The sequence below is a fragment of the Coloeus monedula genome, assembly GCF_965178545.1.
Source record: "Coloeus monedula genome assembly, chromosome: 4".
NCBI classification, from domain to species: domain Eukaryota; kingdom Metazoa; phylum Chordata; class Aves; order Passeriformes; family Corvidae; genus Coloeus; species Coloeus monedula.
In genome coordinates this window covers 52,118,429-52,140,787 of record NC_138784.1, presented here as the reverse complement: position 1 = coordinate 52,140,787, position 22,359 = coordinate 52,118,429, and the positions used below count along the sequence as shown (strand labels likewise).

The window sequence follows — 22,359 nt, the reverse complement described above, 5'->3', positions numbered from 1 at the left end:
GCCTGGAGACAATAGCAGGATGGACATTAGGAGCATGCACAGAAGTGGAGGCCAATGCACCAACTACCTCTGTCCCTGAACAGCTAATAAACCAGTCCCAGAAACAGCCAGACTAGCAAAACTGACCTAAAGCAAAAAGATCCCCACTCAGAGTAACTGATGAGAGACATAAATGCAAAGCCATTCATTTAAAGAGGATGGAAACACTGTGTGTTAATATGGCAGTGTTAGTATGCAAACTGTTAAAAGAGATTTTGATGGAAACAGTTATCAAAAGAACGGAGATAAGTGAGGAAAATGGAACAGGCTCCAAGGACTGCTCATGACAGGCTAACCTGGTCTTTTTCCTTGGCAAGATCTCTAACTGGGCTTCAGTAGAACATTTAGAAAAGTTCACCCAGAATAGGACTGGGCTAGAGAATTAAACAAGCAACTGGGCAGAAGAGAAATACAAATGGTTGTGTTGTTGCAAGAACAATTGGCACGGAAGAAAGTAAACAGAGAAGGCCTGGAATCAAGCTTTATTTAGTATTTTCATTTTATAGTACGAGACAAAAATAGAAGCTTAGCTAATAATACAAAAGGACTCATCTCACCTAAACTTTGTTATCTAAAAATCAGGCTTTCGCTGGAAAAGTCAATGTAGACACATTGAGGAGGAAAAGTCTGTCTAAAGAACTAAGACAGCTCATTCCTTCTACTGCCTGTAGAGGAAATCTAGATGATTTTATTAAGCAAACAGCCTAACTTTCAGACAGCTACACCATACTATTTAGTGGTTGGCACAACAGACGAAGCTCACAAAGAAAACATTTAATTCCTGCAATGCATGAGAATTAACTTTCTGCAACCCATGTGTACATAGGGAAGAAGGTTTGGGCTTATCTTGACCAGACTTGGTGTTCAGCTGTACCTAATGAATAGGCTCCCTACATTGACACATCCCAGTTTTCTGATGCTTACTTTCAAAGGGCAATAGCAGCCCAAAGGTTTGTGGGGTGAAGTTCAGAGGCCAAAAAGGTCCAATGGCCAAAAAGCATCCTCCTTTAGCCTTTAGCAACCTCTTGGCAACATTTTACTGCTGAGATACAAGCCCCAGAGAGCAGGTATGGAAATTAGAACATAAATCCATTTTTTTTACTTTGTAGTTCTCAGCAATTCTTCATCTCTGAGCTTTGCATTCTCAGAACTTAATGACAGGTTGCTGCATAAGGAATTACTAATGTAATTTATATGAAGCACACCATGAACTCCAAAGATAGGCTCTTTTGTACAGCATGCCAAAAACGTATTCTTACATATAATCATCAAAACAAATAAAATATGCTACTTTGAACTAAAAGATCTTTAATGACTGTTTTGCAAATAATAATCTATCTTTATGCATGATCTGCCTGCAGCACAGCATTTGGTGCAATCCACTTCAGCTGAAGTTTCGAGTTGCACAGCCCTGAATGCGACATTGCAAATGAAAAAACTGTGCATATGATCAGCTTCTTTTCCTTTCCATTGTTTGCTCTCTTTTCCACAACATCACTCGTTATTCTAACACAAAAATCAGGAGTTATATCCTCAGCAGTATTTCAGCTACAACAATGTTTTCTCAATACTCACTTTTGGCACATGTGGATTAAATTCTACTGCTCTGTGAATAGCTTCTACTGCATTCATCTCTGCAGTACTCAGCCCTCGCCTTGAGGCAGCCTCTGGAGAAAATCTGCAAAAGCAAAGAAACAAACACATTAGGTCAGAAATGCCAGTAAGAAAAAGTCAGAAAAGGAATCTAGAACATGGGCCCATGTAACCAAACTGAGTAATTTTCCTATGCTCTCCAAACTTCCATAGCAAGTGGAAACTCTGAGTGATCTATTACATCAAGGCCAATGAAAATCCCAGCAGAAGCGGAAAGCATGTTTGTATCTAATCATGGCAGAAAGTCAGTCCAAACAGTCCCTTCTCTGTCACTAATCTAAATTTGCTCTAGGTACCTTGCTAGGGGCATATTCAAGGCTGAAGTTGCATTAAAAAAAATAAAAGAAAAGAAAAAAAAAACAAGACCAAAAAACCAATGCCAAATTATTGTTGGAGGGTTTCTATTAAAAACAGGTTTAGGGAAGTTTTAGGAAGGTTCCCAACCCAATGCCCCTGGGTCAGGTTGGGATGGAAGCACGATGCAGCAGCAGTAGCAGGTGGTCTACTGGCTGCAGCACCATTGAGGGTAGCATGCCCAAACTGTGGGCAAATCATCTGCCCCAGTGAATAAAAAACCAGACCATGCAATCTCTTTCTCACCTCACACCCCACGGCTAACTCCAGAGCTGTACTTGGCAGGCAGACACCACAGGGAAAGCTGTGACAACCTTAGCCCTGCCCTCCCAAGCTGGAGTCGCTGTGTAGGGAGGAAAGATGTTGCAGTAGGTACTGGCGATCTACAGGATAAAAAGAATGAAAGAAAATTACTTAGATCTTGATGTGTACATACACTTTAAAAGCAAAAACTGTCAGGATGTCAGTCAAGAAAATGGCTTTCCACTCCACTTGCTTTTCAACTTTAGGGGGCATTCGACCCTCAGGTGCACTGACACAACTCTGCTTGGGATTTGTGTGAAGGCATCTGAGAGCAGAATGGGGATTTTTGAGCTCCATCTCACAAGGAGCTGAGCACCCTTTCACAGTGGGCCAGTGCTCTCAAGTCCACAGGCATCAAATAGATGTGCTCAGCACCTTGGAAGGTTGAGACCCAAGAGAAAAACATAAAAGGAATGAACAGATATTTGTGTCTCTAAAAATATGAACGTTATCTACCTCTCAGAATCCCTGACATAATAATGCTAAATCTACCTGCCTCTATTTACTTAGATGAGCAGTCTTCTGACAGCACTTGTAAAATGACATTGTTACCAGTGCATCCACATTTAGTTATTACCTTTTTGTGATCAGGTTTACACAAAGTTGAAGAGGTTCAGCCACACAACCCTTTTCAGTTGCACCTTCACTATACTATCTAGGAAGCCAAAGCTTACCCAGACAGTATATATAAAACTGAAACAAGAACTGAATTTATGCTATTTCTCTTCTTTTCTTCTTCCTTAGTATCTGAAGTGCAATGTTTGATCACTAAAAATTTTTTATATGTGAAGTAATTTTATCAATTTACCACAGGTCTTAATTTTCCTGCTAAACCAGCAGATTGTTAGGGTGTGGGCTCAGCTAAGAAAAATCTTACGTTAAATCAGGAATTTTGCTGGACAGTGGTTCTTAAGCACTTACTTGTCAGAGACAGCTCTGGCTTTGAGCAATGCAGCTGTGTAACATATTGTTGCTGATTTTGGTAAACTTATATCTGTAGAAAAAAAAGGAAAAAAGAAAACACTTGAAAACTTAAAAGTGAGCAGAAAGAAAAGTGTTTGATTGATACTTAAGAGTAAGCATGACATACACAAAATTAGTATGCAAACTCAGAATACTTCTCTTCTTGGGACTTAACGCTGTCACATCACATTAATTTTTAAATTTTCACCTGATATACAGGCTTTAAAATGTGTGTTAATGACCACTGGAACTGGTGTTTAAACAACAACTGGGCTCATTAGAGAACTAATTTAAAGAGTGACATGATAGAGACATAACGAAAGAATTTGTTACTCCATACATAAATGTATAGATAACTTGGCATACCTGAATTTTTCCATAGTTCACAAAGTATCTAGGTAATAGCTGAGGGCTATCTTACTCACTCTCAATGTTTTCACTGAGAAGCAGTTGTCTAATATGAGTATGTGGCAGCTATACAAGTTAAGACAGCTATTCAAGTAATAATGGATTTGACTTGCAAGCAACCAACCAGTAGATTGATTGAAGTTAAAGATCAACAGTAAAATAAGGTGTTTTGTCTCTTAAGAAAATATTGGACCAAAACACACATTCACCAGATACTCTCTGGCCATTTTATCCTGTTCCAGAGACACACAGGAACCAAAAACCTGAATTAATCCATTAGTTACCTTAATTTATACTTGTTTTCTACCAGCAAATTGACACAATGCATTCAAAAGGTAGAGAGAAATGCTGTTTTAACAGACTGGAGTGATATATTTGTTCTCACTGTTACAGAGAATTGACTTTCATATTTCTAATCTCATGGTGTAACCCTTGGAGATGTCCTGTGCAGGGCTAAGAGCTGGACTGAATGATCCTTGTGCATCTCTTCCAAATCAGCTTATTCTGTGATTCCGTGATTCTGTAATCTACCCAGCAGTCACATATTGTCACTGAAATATTCCAGCATTAAAATTTAGAGATTACAGCTACATGGAAAAAAAAAAACCTAACCACAACAAACCAAACCCACTAAATGCTGGATTCTGCAAACCCTTCTGCACACGCTGATAACTTCTTAGAGCAAGCAGCAAATACAGCACAGCAAACACAAGGCACTGAAGTAAGTCCACTGTAAAAGTGAGGAGCGGCTAATCTGACTTTTGCTCTAAGAAACTATCTATCCCTTGGTTTGTCATGAAACTTGATTAGAAAGACAAAATTACCATGATAACTTGGATACTTTAGGATTAACAGACACTTGTTATTTACTGAACTCATGTGCCTTGCAAGATAGGGCTCCAAAAGGGAGTTAAAGAGGACAAGCAAGTCGCATCTCAGCAGTCACCATCCTTCATTATTAATAACCAAGCAACCAGGCACAATGTTGTTCTGTTAGACAGAAAACATTGCCAGAATGACTGAGGCGCTTGGAAAAGGCTACCTATTATCTTTTTATGCACTTCGAGTATGAGATGCACATCTCCTGTTGGAGGCTTCCCTATAATATATTGCAACTATAATTTCACTGGAGTATGTAATTGTGGCGACTAAAGTAATTAAAATCAACAGCATGCGAAGTAGTTTGGATGATAGATATGTTAATTACTCCACTAATAGAAGACAGCTACAGACACAGGCATGAGCATATGTTCAATGATAGGAAGAGCAAGTATTTCTGAACACATTCAATAACCCTCTATATACCAAGTTTTCCTTAACATCAGGAGTTAAAAGTTATTTCCAGTGAACAGAAATGCCTTTTAAACATATTAAAACAAAATACAGTATCACAAACCACTATCTTTTAGTAGGCAGTAAGTGTTCCTGAGCTGGAAACATCTGTGCATATAGATTGCAAGATAATTCACAATGAACAGCTGGCATCTGTAAAGAAGGGAAATGTGGTGAGATGAGGTAAGGCTCAGACACACCACGTGAGTCCTTTCTGCAAAAGAAATGGGATTTCTCAAAGAACGTTGTCTTCAAATCTGATCACCCATGGTCAAGAACAACAAAAACAAACAGGACTGGGCTGTTTTTGTATCAACCAAATGAAATCAAGACTGAGAGAAGATCCAACTGTTTCCTATGCAGACCCGCATGGAACACTAGGAGAGGAGAAGGGTTGCTTAGGTAAAGGACAACCTCAGCACAAGAATAAAGAGCTCAGAATTAAATTTAGGCTGGAGATTGAAAGAAAGTTTCTGTGAAGTAAACATTTGAGGCAGATTTTCCGGTAGAATAGTGGGGCAGACAAACCAACTAGTTCTAAGATGGAGCTTGCTCAGCTCATGGAAGGGGCAGTATCATGCAGGGAATGCAACAGCAGGGGCCCTGATTCACCCAGGAGGCCTCTTCCAGTACAATGCTCCTAGAGGGCAAGCAGCACTTGTTTGAGGATAATACTTATAGATCCCTAGCAATGGAAGAAATATAGACAAATGTTCATGTTCATCACAGAATCACAGAGTGGTTGGAGTTGGAAGCGAGCTCTGGACATCATCTAGTCCAATTGAGACAGCTCTAATAGGTCCATGCCTGCTTGCTTTCACAAGACTTTTGCTTTTTGTTTGCTACATATTAGAACATAAGTATTTGGTCTTGCTATACACTGGTCTATTACTACAATACTTTAAAATCCTCATATAATTTAGGCTTCATCTCCAAAGCTGCACCCTCATAGTTTAGAGAGAGGCATAAAAACTGTGCCTGGTAACAACTCCAATTTAGCAAGGGAATCATGTCCAAACTAGCCCTAGGAGATACATACTCTGTCAGGAACCAAAGCAAAGTTTTAATAAATGACTGTGTTCAGCTCTGTGAGCCATCTGGCAAAATATCTTCACATACACTGTTTCCCACCCTCCTGTGATTACTTGCGGAGCTCCCACAATGTGCTGAAAGATGTGACTGCTATTCTGTTGTCAAATTCATCAGGACATTTTTGCCTAATAGCAACTGATGGGTCAGTCTAAAAAAGGCTCTCCTTCTTTCTTATTGCTTGTATCTTTAAACAGAATACAAAAATTTAGACTTAATTTATGAGCCTTTTCTTTTAATAAGCCCCAGTCAAGTATGGGGAGGGTTGGAAAAGTGAATTCCTACTATTCGTTTACTATTCAGTTGCTTATGAGACTGATCTGATGGAAAGATGTTATGGATATGCAGAGCATGCCACATATCATCTAAAATGGTCATGGGATCTATTGTTCTTATAAATCGTAACTAAAGCAAAAAATTATGAATCAGCATATGGGATGATGCAACATCCCCTACCAAGTCATCAGAAGGCTCTAAACATGAAGAGACAGGCATGTTGCAATTGCTTTAGTCATTAATAAATGCAAAAATATAAGTCACTAATCAGAAATTATTCCCTATTTTGCACGGGTGATAGGAAGAATTGCTTATGGAAAAGACAAAGCACTCTAACAAATAAATATGTGCAGGCTGGATCACTGATGACAGAAGAGAGATGCAGTCATCTATAAAGACACAAACATTAAGAAAGAAAGTGAATTAAGCTGATACAAATGGTTAAAAACAAGACTAATATGATGGAAATCATTAAAGAAAAGTATGAGCTGAACATCAGGGGAAAAACACTATCAAAAAAATCTGATATCCCATTAAAACACTGACTGCATTTTCCCACAAAATATAGTAGAAACCATGCTGGAGGGAACGCAACAATGAACATGGTGCTTACAAAAACCATTTCTGATTCTCTGTACTTCTGGCATTCTTCCTCTGTGGTGGGAAACACCCGAATCCAACACACACAGCCACTATGTTAAGGGCTGGATTTTGGCCCTCGATAGAATGGGCAGACCATTCCAGCACATACCAGAAGTCTTTACTCTGCCGTGACCACAACTAAAACTTACACTGTTGAGTTATGGAAAGATTTACAACTGCTGATTTCAAACATTTCATGTGCCACTCTTGCTGACATGTATATCAGTGACCAAGCAAGTGTCAGCCACTTTAACTTGACTGAGTTCAATCCTAAATGCCTGTGGAGGGGAAGGAATAATTTCACCTAAAGAAAGTTAAAGAGAGCAAGACTACTATAACTACTTTAGTCTTTTTGTGCTTTTGCACAAATAGGAGAAACAAAAAACCCCACAGAATCATATGGCAAAAAAAAGAGACCAGATGGTATAAACAGACATAGAACTGATGCTGAGACCTAGCTGGAGTGACAAATGATTTTGATATGGAGGAAAGAAATTAGTTCTTACAAGCAGAAGCTGGAAAATATGTGATAGGAACAAAGATAAACTATTCTCTTGATATTACTGTTACACAAACTGGAGGTCTTGATTTGCATCTCTTGGAGAAGGTAGATTAGGTTTTGGTAGAACCTTAACTTAGAGGAACTCTCTTAAGATACCTCTTTCAAAGAAATAAAATGATTATAAAAGACTGTGTATGAGGTAATGGCTGCTTCCATACTGCCACTTGCTACACCTTTAACTTCAAAGAAAACTCTTCCTTGCCCTTAGAACACCTACCCAGCTAGCTCCACCAGGTAGAATATCTCCAAACTGTCAAATATAAACATGACAAGTAATGAAACTATCTACAAAATCCCTGTCAGACCACAGCTAATGTAACTGAAGGCTGCATGCAACTGCTTCATCAATCAGCAACTCTCTACAAAAGGACTGCCTTCAATACAAATAGAATTTATATGCATAATCTGTAAGGACAAGAAGAAATTGGACAGAAGGGGGCAGAGAAAAGAGTAGTCCTGAATAGGCCACATTTTAGAAAAGCAATTTCTCTGTGTTGACTGTTTGGATTTCACTAAGTTAAAAGTATTCCAAGAAAAAGAAGTCTGTTTCTAAAGTGTTTCTTTGAAGGCCCGCATTTTGATATAACACTAATTTAAAGTAGGATTCTGCTAAGTAAGCTGTTAACAAATAAAGAAGTGTCAAAGTGTAGAGCAGAATGAGATCTTCTGTATTTAAACCCCATTTTCTTTCTATGTGTTCTTTGCTCTAAAATATCTTCTCAAGTGAACTCTGTATTTGGGACTCTGGCATGGTAACATGATCTTTTTCTTTCTCTGCAAAGGGGTATGTGAGAGAACAATCTGTATAAGGTGTTCATCCTGTAAACCAGAAGGCTTATAGTCTCACTGGAAAACTCTGTACTTTTAAAAAATGAAAGCAAGGACAGGGTTAGAGAGGAACCATTGCATTACTAAGATTAAATACACAAGCATCCATTCTTTCAAAATCTGACTTTAAACTGCCAGAAAAGTCTGAGTTTTCACACAGTGCCCAGGTCATCACTTAATATCTATCAAAGCAACTGGCTGCCCAGGGAAATTAATAAATCAGTTGCTCTAAGCATCACTACAAGCAGACCAACTCCCTCAGCCATAACTATTGCTGCTGTAAATAACATGGATATGTGTTAAATCAGAGCCAAAAAATATTTTCAGAATTCAACAGTATTTAGGTCATCCTCACTCTATTGACAGACACTGAACTCTGAAACCATAATGATGTAGCTCAGCAACAGTGCATGCTGTTCCACTAATGAGACCCTTTTTCCATGAATAATGAGTATGGACATCAGCTCTGTTGCCAGGTACATAATATAAACACAGTTTAACACATGACTTTTGGTAAAGCAGTGCATCTGCTTGCAGAGGCTGAGATTTCACATGATGTGGTCCAATATTTTAGCCCAGGGAGGGAGCAGACTGCTCAAGGAAATAATTTGTTCATATGTTATCAAAATACAATAAATCAGGTTTGGTCTTAGTCAAAAAAAAGCAGAGGAGTGGGACCAACAGAAACTGCAGATAGGAAAGTATAAATGAGTTCAGTGTTTTATATTCCAATAAATCTTACAACACATGAAGCTGATGAGTTCTAAAATGAGCTGAGACTCCCTGAGACAGGCCTTCTGAGACTCATGAACTGTAAGGGTTATACTGCTTAAGCCTGTGTTTGCTGAGTCCGTGTGCATACCTAGTGCATACGCACACCATACCAAAGTGTGGGTTGAAACTGCATGTGTTCAAACAGCTGAAATAAGAGCTTTATTTTTGAAAGTCTCATTTGTTCTGACTCTGTAAGATGCTTTTGAGAAAATGAAACACACCTTCAAGTTTTATCAACTTCCATGACATAAAGTGCTACCATGGTATTGTTTAAAATCAGGGATCAGTGCTTTAGTATGCCAAAGTAGAGCTCACACTGGAGTTTAGTCTTGAGATTTGAGAAGGCATGGCTTAATACCCTGTTCTGTCACAGTTCTGCTATTTCCCAGGACTATTACCTCATAACTACATTGAAGACTAGAAGGTGCCAACAAACTGTGATGCCTGGGGAATAAAAACTGGCATTTCTACTTACATGCTTTTTAACATGGAAAAATAAAGAACATCGGGATCTCTACCAGTGTCACAGGAATTACTGAAATACAAGGAGCTACTAGAAAGACTCTAATGTTAGCACTTTAACTGCCAATTTCATCAATCAGACTAAGTACAACCAAGATCTCTCCCAGACTCATTACTACTACTGAATGGCAGTACTTGAGGGCCTGGGTGACATTTTGATCTCTGCTTAGAATGATTTGACTCCAAAATGAGGTGAAAACATTCCAGACTGGACTGGCAGCAGTGATGAGCACTAATGTTGCTTGTAATCAGCTGCATATTTCTCTTTTTTTAAATCTCTGCCACAGTCTACTGCCAGAGTCTGAAATCTGGCAGGATGATCATGTTAGTACAAGACAATGGTCTATTATGAGCCTCATTTAAATTTATCTTAACTTCCTAAGTTATAAGGCATTAGAAGAAAGCAGTTAGCCCATAGCCAGTGGGAGCTTCTGCATTTTTCTTGCCTATACCCTCCAAAGATTCTTTGCTCAACAAGTATGGGTCCAAGCACATTAAGTAATCCAATGAACATGCATCCCCTTGCCATGGTTCTGAGGGATGATACGGGCCCAAGTACTGGGGCTGACAGCAAGAAGTCTCTGTCTGTGTGAGCTGCTGTTCTGCTTTTTGGTACCCAGGCAAGGCAACAGAGAATGACAAATGAAGAGGAGGCAGAAGCCACAGAGAAAAGAGAAGATGGAAAAGATGTTAAGACAGTAGCTGTAAAAGTGGATGGAGATGTATCTTGACCATCACTGCCCTGAAGAGAAGATTTGGATAGGTGATCAGGAAAAGCAGAAGAATGGAACTGAGAATGAGCAGTACTGGTACAAGGAGCCTCTGGTAGGAAGTGGGAGCAATTAAAAGCTAAAACAGAGCATGCAAAAGAGAAGACAATTCAGTAAGCAAATGTGACAGAAGACCAGCCAATTCCTTAAAAGAATCCATGAGAAAGAGTGTCCAAAGCATTGTGCATATAGGCTCCAGTGTCCATATTGGTAGGCATTTATAAAACAGCAGCTCAAATAATGTCCATCCATCTTTTCCAAAACTGTAGATGTTGCAAACCTTAAAATCTTTGCTCAAAGAACACCAGAGATAGTAAGAGCTAGCAATTAAGAACATTTTAAAGGCTACAAGATCAACCTAGCAAAAGAGTTAATTAAGGCTACATAGGTTTCACTTAAGTCAGCTATTTGATACATGCAGGTTATGATCTCATTTTTAGTTATATCATTATATAATATTCCTTTCATAAACTCTCATAACCCAGTGCACAGAATGACACTTTTCTGAGGATGAATGAGGACTGTGTAGTAACACAACAGGAAACTGACAGCTGTAGGTTCCCTGATTCACTTGATGCAGAACTTGGGATGTGGCTACTGAGTAAGCCAGGGACTGCAGTAAGAGGAGGACGAGTGGCACTGTGCGGGCTGATGAAGGCTGCTCTACAGATGGATTGTATTCCTGTTTTTATCACCAAGCTTTTATGCAATACAAGAAAAACCCAGTAAATTCGGTCTAAACAACGTATGCCAGTTGGTGATTCTCACTCTGCATCTCTGAAATCCTGGTGTCTTGAATTCAAGTTCAAAGAGCTAGAGATGCAGCAGCTGTGATTTGGACATGAAAACAGTCGCAGTGCCGCAAAAACCAATGTCTACTGAAAAACAACAAAAAAATCAATACAAGTCCACCTACTCTTCTGAGCTTTCCAAGTTTTCCCTTTAAGACATGAAGTCTGCTACTCACTAGACTGCTATGAAGTTAAATCAATGCTTTTAAAGCACTTGTATGCTACTAAGTCAACATTCACAGGTAAGTCTACCAGGGGCACTGATAATCTTTTCTTCAGAAAATGTTTGAATAGCACGCAATAAAAAGTCTGCAAAACCTAAACAGTCATTCTTTAAAAATCAACAGAAAGCAAAGAAAGCACAGAGGAGATTCTAGTGAGTGCCATCACCCTGTACAATGATTTAAGGATGCATTGGCAGAAAAAATGCACAGTATTTAATCTTTGGATAAAGGATTGTGTAAGGGCATGTATGAAGCTCATTCCAATCAATTTAATTACAGTGTTTCCTAAATTTTAAGAGTTTGACTTAAATATATTTCTTCTGTGTGTACCACCTATAGAAAATACAAATACATATTTGAACTTACCATCATATTTTGCTAACACTGCCTGGACATCTGCATATGCTTGCAGTTCCAACAAAGCCTCTAGCAGATTTTCATGGATGTTGAACATGCTGAGCAGGGGAAACTCCTTCATCAACTACAATCAATAACATATGAAAGGGTTAGATTATTAAAATGGAGATGGATTTCTTGTTCAAAATGCACTGAAATAGCTGGCACCAAGTTAAAACTCCTCAGTTCCCCTTGCTCTTAGTTTTTTCCCTGAGTTCACTATTATTTCAGAAATTTCTGAGCTCATATGGATACTAGGTCAGGTTCTTGTCAAGACATGCTTGTATAGGATGAAATTAGTCAAAGCCAACAACCCAGCTATCTGAACACATAACTCTCCTTCAATGAACAGGCTTCTTCAAAGCGAGAAAGAGTTATTGTTCTGGGAGAGAATCTTCAACAGTGTAGCTCCAGTGTATCAGTAGTAAATCATCCAGCATCTCTCTGGTATATTAGTGGAAAAAACAGAAAACACATTGAAAAACCACAATGACATCAAATGAGAGAAGCTTACATATATGCAACCATATTATCAAGTATGTTATACCAGGATTTGTAACTGTAAATACTTTAGAACACAATTGCAATTGTGGCCAATATAAAAAATAAGAAAAAGAGAAAGAAAAGAAAAGGCAGCAACAATAGGAAAGGTAAAGCTTATGCAAATCAAACACCATAACTAAGGAATCCATCTTGTATGACAAACTGAATGAAATATAGAGTTAAAATAATCTAATCTTTTCATATGTAAGTGCTTTTACTTCATGAACTAAGCCTTTGAGAGATACCAGGGATTTGTTTTTAGATATCCTGAGTTTCAATACCTGCATAGAATCAAAGGACTGAAGCTGATACTCCATTGCATCTCTTTTTCTAAGTCACACTTATAAGAAGCACCCATGTTTTTTACTGCAGAATTGATTAAACAATATTTTTTATTGTCAGAGTGATTCTCTAAAGAACTGTAGTGTTAAAAGATCCTTGTTTCCTTGTGTCCCCTTTAAGGTTGTTTAACTGCCTACATGATGTAGATTCAGCACAAAAAGGTCCCTGACAGTGAAGAACTGGGGTAGCTGGTATTAACACTGCTGACATTATTTTTCAGGAACTTGCAAGGAAACACTAAAATTTACAATCTCTCTGATAGGGTTTATGAGAAAAGAAATACTGCAACATGCCAAGTAAAGAATATGATCCAAGGTCAGCCTTGCTCTACTTGAAAATAATAAGCCAGATCTGAAAACTCTGACACTTGATAAACCTACCTTTCAAGATGTAAACAGCAAAACTATGAGAACCAGAAAATCTTAATCTCACAAACAGATAAGATAAACAAAAATAAAAAGGACTGAAACAAGAGGGATGGATATTCACCAAGAACTTCAGAAATGAGAAACAGATAATGCACTGGAGTTTCTTCACTCTGTTAAGAAAGAGACCTTAACAGAGAAGCAAAGCACAGAGAATTCCTGTCTTGTGAAATGGTCTGGCATAGGCTAATGGAAGAACTATTCTGACCTTAAGACTCTAAACTTGTCTGTCTGGAAAAGCATTGATTTTGCTGCAGTTTGAGGATTATTAGATGAAAGGCAAGGATGGCAGTGTTTTGTTTAACTGATTACATAAATTTCTGGTGAGAATCAGGATCACTGAGAGAGCAGCTGAAAGAGGTTACTGAACTTTTCATGTTAATGGCATGGGGATGGCCATAAACTCCCAGTTTGGTAGGAGCTGAACCTGTGAAAAAGAACACAAACAAAACTGCATAGTTCTCAGGCTTTTCTCCCCCCTTAAAAAAAAAAAAAAAAAAAGACCACAGATCTTGATGCTCATCTAGGTTAAGTCAAAGGATTTGAGAATAAAATAAAAAGTTTTAACTCGTTGTTCATGAAGAAAAGTAAGTGCAGGTGAAAATTCACATAGTTGGATTCATTAGTTAAAGATCCATCACTGAGTCTACTTCTCTTCATTCTTGTCCTTACTATTGGATTTTTAAGATAGGAAGCTACTATTTGGCAGGAAAGAGCATGACAGAATCTGGCACTACCTAAATGTGATTCAAAGTTCAGAATGAACATCTTGTGAAGAAACCCCTCTAAGGGATTAAGAAAGATTATCCCTGCTCATTGAGAATGAATAATAGCTGGCAAAATAACATTCCCTCCATCAGTGAAGAAAAGGGAAGAGCTGCAGCTAGTTATAGATGTACTCTGGCCAGTAAAAGCTCTTACTCTGATTCTCCGCCTCTCACTGACATCACTCACTGATTATTTTTTTTGCTATTTTAATTAGGTTCTGTCAGAGTGATAAACCCTGTCTCAGACAGCAGAGGAATAAAGGTCACTGTCTGGACTGCCAGGACTACAAACTGACAAGTGTTAATAAAGGTTCATCTGGGAAAGGTCGAGTACTAAGAAGTCCAACCCAGTAATACTGAACTCAGTTAATACTGCAGCCTCAAAACACCTCTAAGAGGCCACTCAGCTATTTATGCACTGACTGTGCATAAATGACAGCATATTTGCTATTAAAAAAAGAAAAAGAAGACATGAACTCATTTCTCTGTCATATCTGGATGTAGAGTATCTAGTTTTTGCTGCAAATAATTTCCAGTCACAGTAAAAATTTGTTTATTTAGAAACTTGCCAGAAAGTAAAGCCACTTTGATGGAAGAATATTATGACAGGTCATCTTTCAGGTCTCATAGTGAAAGCAAACACTGGGGAAGAAAAAACAGCCACACAGGTCTAGTGACTGGTCAGGGCAGGCCACATACTGGGTCATGCTGAGGAGCAATGGGGAGCAGACTGAGCTCGCTCCCCTCCCTAGCAGATGGAGGGGGAGCTGGCTCATACTCCACACAGAGATGTAAAGATGGGGACATTATCCCTGAACACAAGATGAAAAACACACCCTTGAGTTCCCCAGATCCATACATCACTGATCTCTAATCTGGCCTCCAGTTTAAGAGGCACAGACATCCCTTTGCACACAAAGATTTATTTTCTGCAAAGTTACAGACTAATATTTGCCAAATCACTTGGCTTATAAATTTCAATTATTTTTACTTCTTTACTGTAACCTGAGAAATACTTTCATTTGCGTGGCAAGCATTGCACTTGAAGACAAGATGAAGGCTCTGCTATCATCTTTCTCCACACCTTCAGACCTCAAGAAACAGCCATCAAATTGAGCACTCAAGATTTCCTGAGACACAGAGCCACTACAGCATTTTACATATACACTACTTAGGACTAAAAACGCCATTGTAAAATTCCAGTTAAATTGGTTTCTTGCCTGGCATTAAACAGAAGTGTTCCATTGAGCTAAACTCATTTTCACACCGCGTGAAAACAGACACCACACGGTTATAAATGCATTCCCTCCTTACAACATGAGGATATTCAGATGGCTGTTGAACATATTATGCAAAATCTATGTTCACAAGGATTTTACTTTGAACTTGAATTGGTCAAAATACCTTCTAGTGATCAAAGTCAGCCCTGGAGCTGGGTTAGTACATATTCTGTTCCAATTCTTCTGTGCGTTTGGGGGAAATAGGTACAGGTGTAGAAAGTGGAGCTGCTTTTCTTTGAAAGATTCATTGGGTATAAAGGTAGTTTTTGCAGATATTTCAGTTTTAATTTTTTAGATAAATAATATTTTGGGAGTATAAGTTTGCAGATAAATTTTGGAAGTAAGTCTGACACAGTCAGATATGTGAGCACTAGTCCCAGAAGCACCCTATTCCCAGACTCACTTCAATTCACATTGCAGGGTGTAGGTTCAATGATTTTGTGACATGAAAAAATGATGATCACAAAAAATGCCTTATGGTAAAAGGAAATCTCCCTCTGATTTTTTGGATGAGGAACAAGTTTTGTCTCCCAAAGGACGTTTACTGAAGAAGATTCCCTTCCCTGAGAGTATTTCAGTTATCAGCATTTTCATTTAGATCTAATTTTTTTAAACATTTTAAAGGAATGTAGCTTTAATGTCTGCATCTATTATTCTCTCTGTGACAACATTATGAATCAATTAGCCAAGAAACATTATTTGTGTAGAAACACACTATAACCTGCAGCTATGCCTACAACTAGACCCCAGGACACAAGGGCATACAAAGGTAGACAATGAATGATGTTATATATAACCTGGTGTTGACACATTTATTCTTCATTTGCATTATGATTGTATGCATGGTCACAACTTCTATGGGCAGGACATGCAATCATTCATTGCTTGTACTCCTATTTCTCCACAAACAATTTTTGATGTTCAGATCAATGTATTCAACTGAATGCATTCATAATTAATCTTAAAATAAAGAAACAACAAGCAAACAAGGGAAATTCAATGCAAACTGTGAAACTGTTACAACCTTAACTCCTAGTGCGTATGTTCCTGCAGTGGGTATCTGAAATGGAAAACTCTGTCTCCTAAAAGAGGAATGACTGAGGCTGCCATCTTTCAGGTGCAACTATCCACCAAAACTGAAGGACCAAGAACACAGTATGGACAGCACCAGCCTTTTCACAAGTGCTTTGCATGAACTGCTTTCTGGCATATGACCTGTAATCTGTTAACTGGACAAGGTAGGAAAGGTAGAACTCCAAGCCATTTCTGAGTAGAAAAACAGAAGCCTCCATTTCTGTGGGCCTCATTGTCTGCAGATGACCTTTCACACGTCTAAGCTCTGACTGAAGCTCACTCTGGGCTTTTGCAACATGTCACTCCATGTTGACCTTCTGATGTCTAATTAGATACACTAATCTTAAGTTGTTCTCCTGGCCAGCTCACCTGTCAAGGACAGAAGGGCAGAAACAGTGTCAGCAGACTGAAGTTAACACACAAAAAGGCTCTGTTAGCAATGTAAAATGCTTAAAAATTAGTCTAACTCCTGGTCCTAAAAGTGCAAGTTATTCCACCACCGTCACATTGTGAGTGGGATTCCTGTGATGTAAACACTGTCACAGCTCTTGGAGTTGGAAAATTAATTAAATACACTGGACGTACCTGAATTAAAGTTCTGCTTAATTATAACAAAAGTAGGATTCTGTCAATTCATTAATTTCTTTAAGTGCTGCATTCCTTTTGGTAAATAATCACTGTTTTGTTTGGAAGCAGCTCCACAGTTACTCTTTTACAGCTCAGAGGGGATAGGAGCTAAGACACCAAATCTGTCAGATCCTGTTGTTTTGAAGCTTGGAAATGAGTAGCAGTAGGATCCTCGTATTTTCCTTGTATGTGGAATTCAGGAAATTTGACAACTTCAGACTGTCAGAAAAGAGACCCAGATCCAGTTTACACTGTGGGACGGCACAGGCTTATAATTTGCCATCATTCAATTTTAAAATTGAATTTAGGCCTAGTTCTGTGTAATATTCAAAGATAATACGACTTCTCTTCAATGCAGGATTAACAATGAGTAAATTAAGTGAAAAATATCTTACTAAATATGCAAACTCTAAGGAAATATGTTAGAACATGCAGCCTTTATGTTCTCTCTTAATTGGAGGATTGAAGTCTTTAGAGCATGACTTAAGTTCTTTAAAGAATATAATTACAAAATGCTGTTATTTGGACTATGCCATAAAAATGCATGTCTTTCAGGTATAAAGAGAATTTTAAAGGCAGATGTGGCATGAACCCAGAAGAGCACAAGCTGTTCTAGATTTTATACTTATTACTAAACAATTACATTATATAAAACTAGTAACAGTGCTAAATTATAATAATGTTTGTTACATCAAATATTAGTAACTCTATAAAGTATTAAAATAAAGTCATTACTCGTAGTCCTGCCCCAAAAAAAGCGCTTTATTTCCATTACAGATTCACAGAATGGTTTGGGTTAGAAAGGACCTTACAGATCATCTAGTTTAAACTCCCCTGCTGAGGACAGGGACACCTTCTACTAGAAACAATCTGTTCATGAAAATTCATATTTAGTATATCTAATTCTCCCTGAAACTGGTTACTAAGAGGTGGCAAAAGCAGTAGGTAGAATTAATCATAGAAGGAACGTCCCAAAGTACTTTTTTCAGAAACTAACATATTTTTAGAAATGGATTTTTAAGTGAAATTAAAGTGAGGAAATTATCTAGGACCTCAAAAATGAGCTAGGAGATTCCAGAGAGATGGAAGACCATAATAAAAGTACTATACAAAGTCTCTGAACATGGAGTGATGCAAGATGGTGAACAAAAAGGAGTCCAGGTTACCACGGCTCCTACCAAGACTGTGTGACTATATTCTATCTAATAGAATGACAATACTGGAAACCTGTAATTTATATGAGAAACATTATTGTAAGTTTAGGTAGTAGTCACCAAATTTCTAGCTTCTGAGGTTCTGGACAGAATCACAATCACGACTAAAAGTGAGGGGTCTGAGGATGTGAAGATAAAGGAAGGGATAAACATCATTAGGGGAATCATGGAAGTCTCCATTTTGTTTAAGAGCCCACTGAAATGAGGGATACTCCAACTCGCCCTACCCACTTACCATACCATGTGAATCTGTGACCAGATTACAGACATATGAAAATGTTAAAATCAGCATTTATCACTTGCCACTATTGCAGTGCTTGTGTATCAGAACAAGATTAACTGAAGATAATCACTCTGTGGTGGAGACTGGCAAATGTCACCATTCACAAGAGTAGCACTCTTCTAAAATCTATGAGGTAACACTTGGTCTCATTGAACTAAGTACTCTCCCTTCAAATTTTAATAAATGGTACTTTAAACAACTGCTACAGATGTTAATAAAGCTAGAATCCCACTCAAGGCAGAGCAGCCTGCCTAACCTGACCTGTGTAACACAAGCCAAAGAGCTGACTCACTCACCCTTGCCTCAAGCACAGCAGCATTTGGGAGAGACAGACAGTAGCCGTCGATGCAAGCAGCTGCAGAGATTGTGTTGTTAAGTTTCTAGGGATCATAATATCTTTATTAGCAGTAAGTACCCTCTTTGTTTCACACAACTTGATAATTTGAGGTGCAGAACACTGTCCTGGCTATGTATTTGTCTTACTCAAGAAGAAATCAGCAATGCACACAAGAATACAGAATTCAATAGAATATTGAATAGAAATCCTTATTCAAAGCTCAGCAAAAGAAGCTAACAAGAAAGTATGCTAGATTTGCAGAACTATCATCCCAGAAAAAATCACTAATACCACTGATCACAAAAAGATAAAAACCAAACCTACCTGTATCATTAAAATTGATTTAGTGTGATTGAGTACCCTTCAAGTGACATAACCTCTTAAACCATTTTAGATTCTTAGGGCAGCCCACTTTTCATGCAGCCAATTGATAAGCATGCAGCAAGAGACAACACAAGTTGTTTAGGTGTCCTCTGTGGCATAAAAATACACATTTAGAGACTGCAAGTGAGCACCAAGATGAACACATAAACATTCAACTGAAATATCCTCAGCAAAGTTCTCAGAGCTAAATATGTAAAAGCAGACTTCTAGGTCCTTTATCATGATCTGAAGAGTAATTTCTCAGCAGATACAACTGATACTAGAAATAAAATAGACTTTCCTGACCCTTAAAAAGTGTTTTTCTTTCTATCCTTCTCCAGACTTAAGGAGACCTGGAGACCTTCTTCTCTCCCTAAACCTTACTCATTTTTGAACAAAGTTGCTGAGCATAGAGCAAGTAGCAATTCCACTGTGTCTCAGAAATATATACTTATTAAGAACACAAAGCAATCTTTGAGGGAGTGCAGGCTCATGGGGCAGGAGATAAATACACTCTAGAATGAGTTTCTTTCATTTTCTCTCTGAAGTAGGAAGCAATTAAGAACTTCCACTTGCTTTGTCCACTAGCACACATTCTGCCTGCCACCCTTCTCCTTCATAAACATACATCACCCTTCAATTAAAACTTGTTCCACAGACCAAATGTTCTCCAGAACAATCCCAAGAAGCTCCAATTAATTTGAAAATTCATTTTCTTGCATGGTACATTTTCACATTTCCAGTGACCCAATTAAGAAAAGTGACTGTGTTGGCCTGCTCCTGAATTCAGTGGTGCAGTCAGTCACTGATCCAGTCGCCCACAAAGCAGAAAGTGAAGTGCCTTTGCATACCCTCCACATCCTCTCTGTTTTCAATCAATAAAAACCACAAAACGCAAACCTAGCACATTCCTGTTTTCTTCCATTGTAATGGTGAGGGAATCTGAAAAGAGCAGATGGAAAGCAGGTGGCACAAAAGGCAACCCTTGCTCATCACCACCACTGGCTTGCAATACTGCCCACAAGGACAGTTCAACATGAAGATTACTCACAGCCACCATTATGGCCTTTCGCCTCTGCACATACTAAATTCTCCAAAATCATTTAGAACAAACTACTTTAAATCCTCCTAACGTAATCAGCACAACAAGTAAAACAACGAGCACTGTAGACTTTCTCCTCAGAGACAGTAAAAGCAATCTAGTTCCCTCACAGACCATATCATGCTCTGTATAAACAATAATAAAACTGGAATAATTCTGTTGACTACACTGGAGTTATTCCAACAATACACTAATCAAAATGAGATCACAAGTTAACTCAATATATACAAATACTGACAGCTGCTGGTTTCTATAGCAAAATATAGTAAATAATTACCATCAGAAATACAAGCAAAAGCAACACCTATGTATGATTTCATTACATGTTTCCATGGAAACTACAGGTTCATAATTCTCATTAATTCAACTCAACTGAACGAGTTACATCCAAGCAACAAAGCCAGCAAAAAAATACTCTCTCAAAATCACTCACAGAAGCAACAGAAATTCCTACCCAATTTTTTAAAATTAAAGCACCCTTGATTTTTAAACAGTTTTTTAAATCAGTTCTAAAAAAAAACCCTGGTTTTAAATACCTTCAGTATAATACTAAGAAATATGATTTTTATATCAGCAGTGTATATAACCATAAAATCAAACTCTTATTTAAGTCACCAACAACTCATTTCCCTTTCATTAAGGTGCTTTAAGTAGGATCTCAGTCTTTTCTTACATAAAATTTAAGCAAGACAATCTAATCCATCAGTAATGTCCTCAAGATGGCCTCATATATGCAATGAATTAAACACTCTCAAATATTTTAGTTTTTCAAAGTGTCAAAGACTCACTACATCCCAATCATATTTCCCAGATGGTGTCATGAACCTCTTAACACTTCATTTCCATCATGTTCCACATCTTGAGAAACCTGTTTTCAATCTTTCAAACACAAACAGGGCCTCCGCCCTCTGATGTTAGATTCAGCAGTCCCTAGCCAACGTATTCTTCGTACTCTTTTTAGGATGAATAAATTCATCTCCTTCCTCATCAATCATGAAGAAACCTTCAATGACAGATTCATGTTCTTCAAACCTCTCCATAAGTGTACTATTTATGTCTTCTATGAAGAAATGGAGGATTTGCATTCATCAGAAATAAGTAGCTCCAAGCCAGTCTAAGAAAAGCATCTGCAAAGCTGACTTGACCCTCATCTTGCTCCCAGTGTACTGGAGCTGTGACCTAGAGTTACTGCTGCTTTTATATTTCCTCTAGAGACTTGCTAATTCTCAGCTCTGCTTGCTTAAAATGAAGAGCTCTAGAGGCATCTAAATTCAGTTCTGAGGATTTGGCTTAGTGTCTGTGTGTGGAAAAACACAGAATGCTTTGATCTGAGCTGAAACTCTCCAAGATGAAATTCTATCTTTATACCTCCTTTGTCTCGCATCCAGTCCTTCCATTTTAACAAAATATTCCTGTAGAAGAGTGTTTTCTGTCCTTCAGATGTTTAATAACTGAAGACTTTGGGTCTTCCTGTTATTGCTGCCTCTCAAGATCCATGTTGTACTTAATTTCAACAATTTTCTCTTTTGCTTATAAATTTCAGACTATTTTATCTCTAGTGACAAAATAGGCAATTCGCTAATCAAAGCTCTGCTTCTCACTTTGCATAAGAAATCTAGGACTAGATAGACCACCCAAGTCCCCAAACCAAGTGTTCTGCATACACAACTATCCATACATATTGACAGGAGCAGAAGAAGGCTTCACACAGTATCTGTTCCCCATAGCCCTATCTACAAATCACAAAACACATTCAGCAGCCCATAGTAAGCTCCAGAAGTTGGCATAATTATGATGTGTGATATTTGAATGGGAGATTCAAAATTTTATCTTTTTTCTGTATTAATGCCAGAACTTAGAATTCCAATGTTTCTCCCAAAACATTTCAGTATTTGTCCCACAGTACTTGTGTAACAAAATTCATGAAGCATCAGCAGAGCTGGCTGGACTGAAAACAATGTTTTTTGAAATCTACATTCTCCCAGCTGGCCAGAAGAGTGCTAAACCAGGTCTTTCTTCCTCATCCTTCTTTCTCACACTCCTAGCTGTACAATGGCTGTTTTTTTAACAAGCTCT

General features: G+C 38.1%; 1 protein-coding gene across 2 annotated transcripts in view; it reads right to left on the bottom strand.

Moving 5' to 3' along the window:
• ST7 (suppression of tumorigenicity 7) overlaps nt 1–22,359 on the bottom strand; it is a gene marked incomplete at its 5' end in the record, with an annotated part of 142,002 nt that overhangs the window by 19,674 nt on the left and 99,969 nt on the right. For both annotated transcript variants that reach the window (XM_082280763.1, XM_082280762.1), the window contains 3 exons: nt 1,615–1,717; nt 3,271–3,343; nt 11,897–12,011. In XM_082280763.1, coding sequence (XP_082136889.1) covers nt 1,615–1,717; nt 3,271–3,343; nt 11,897–12,011 — 291 coding nt within the window. The remainder of the gene's footprint in view (nt 1–1,614; nt 1,718–3,270; nt 3,344–11,896; nt 12,012–22,359) is intronic.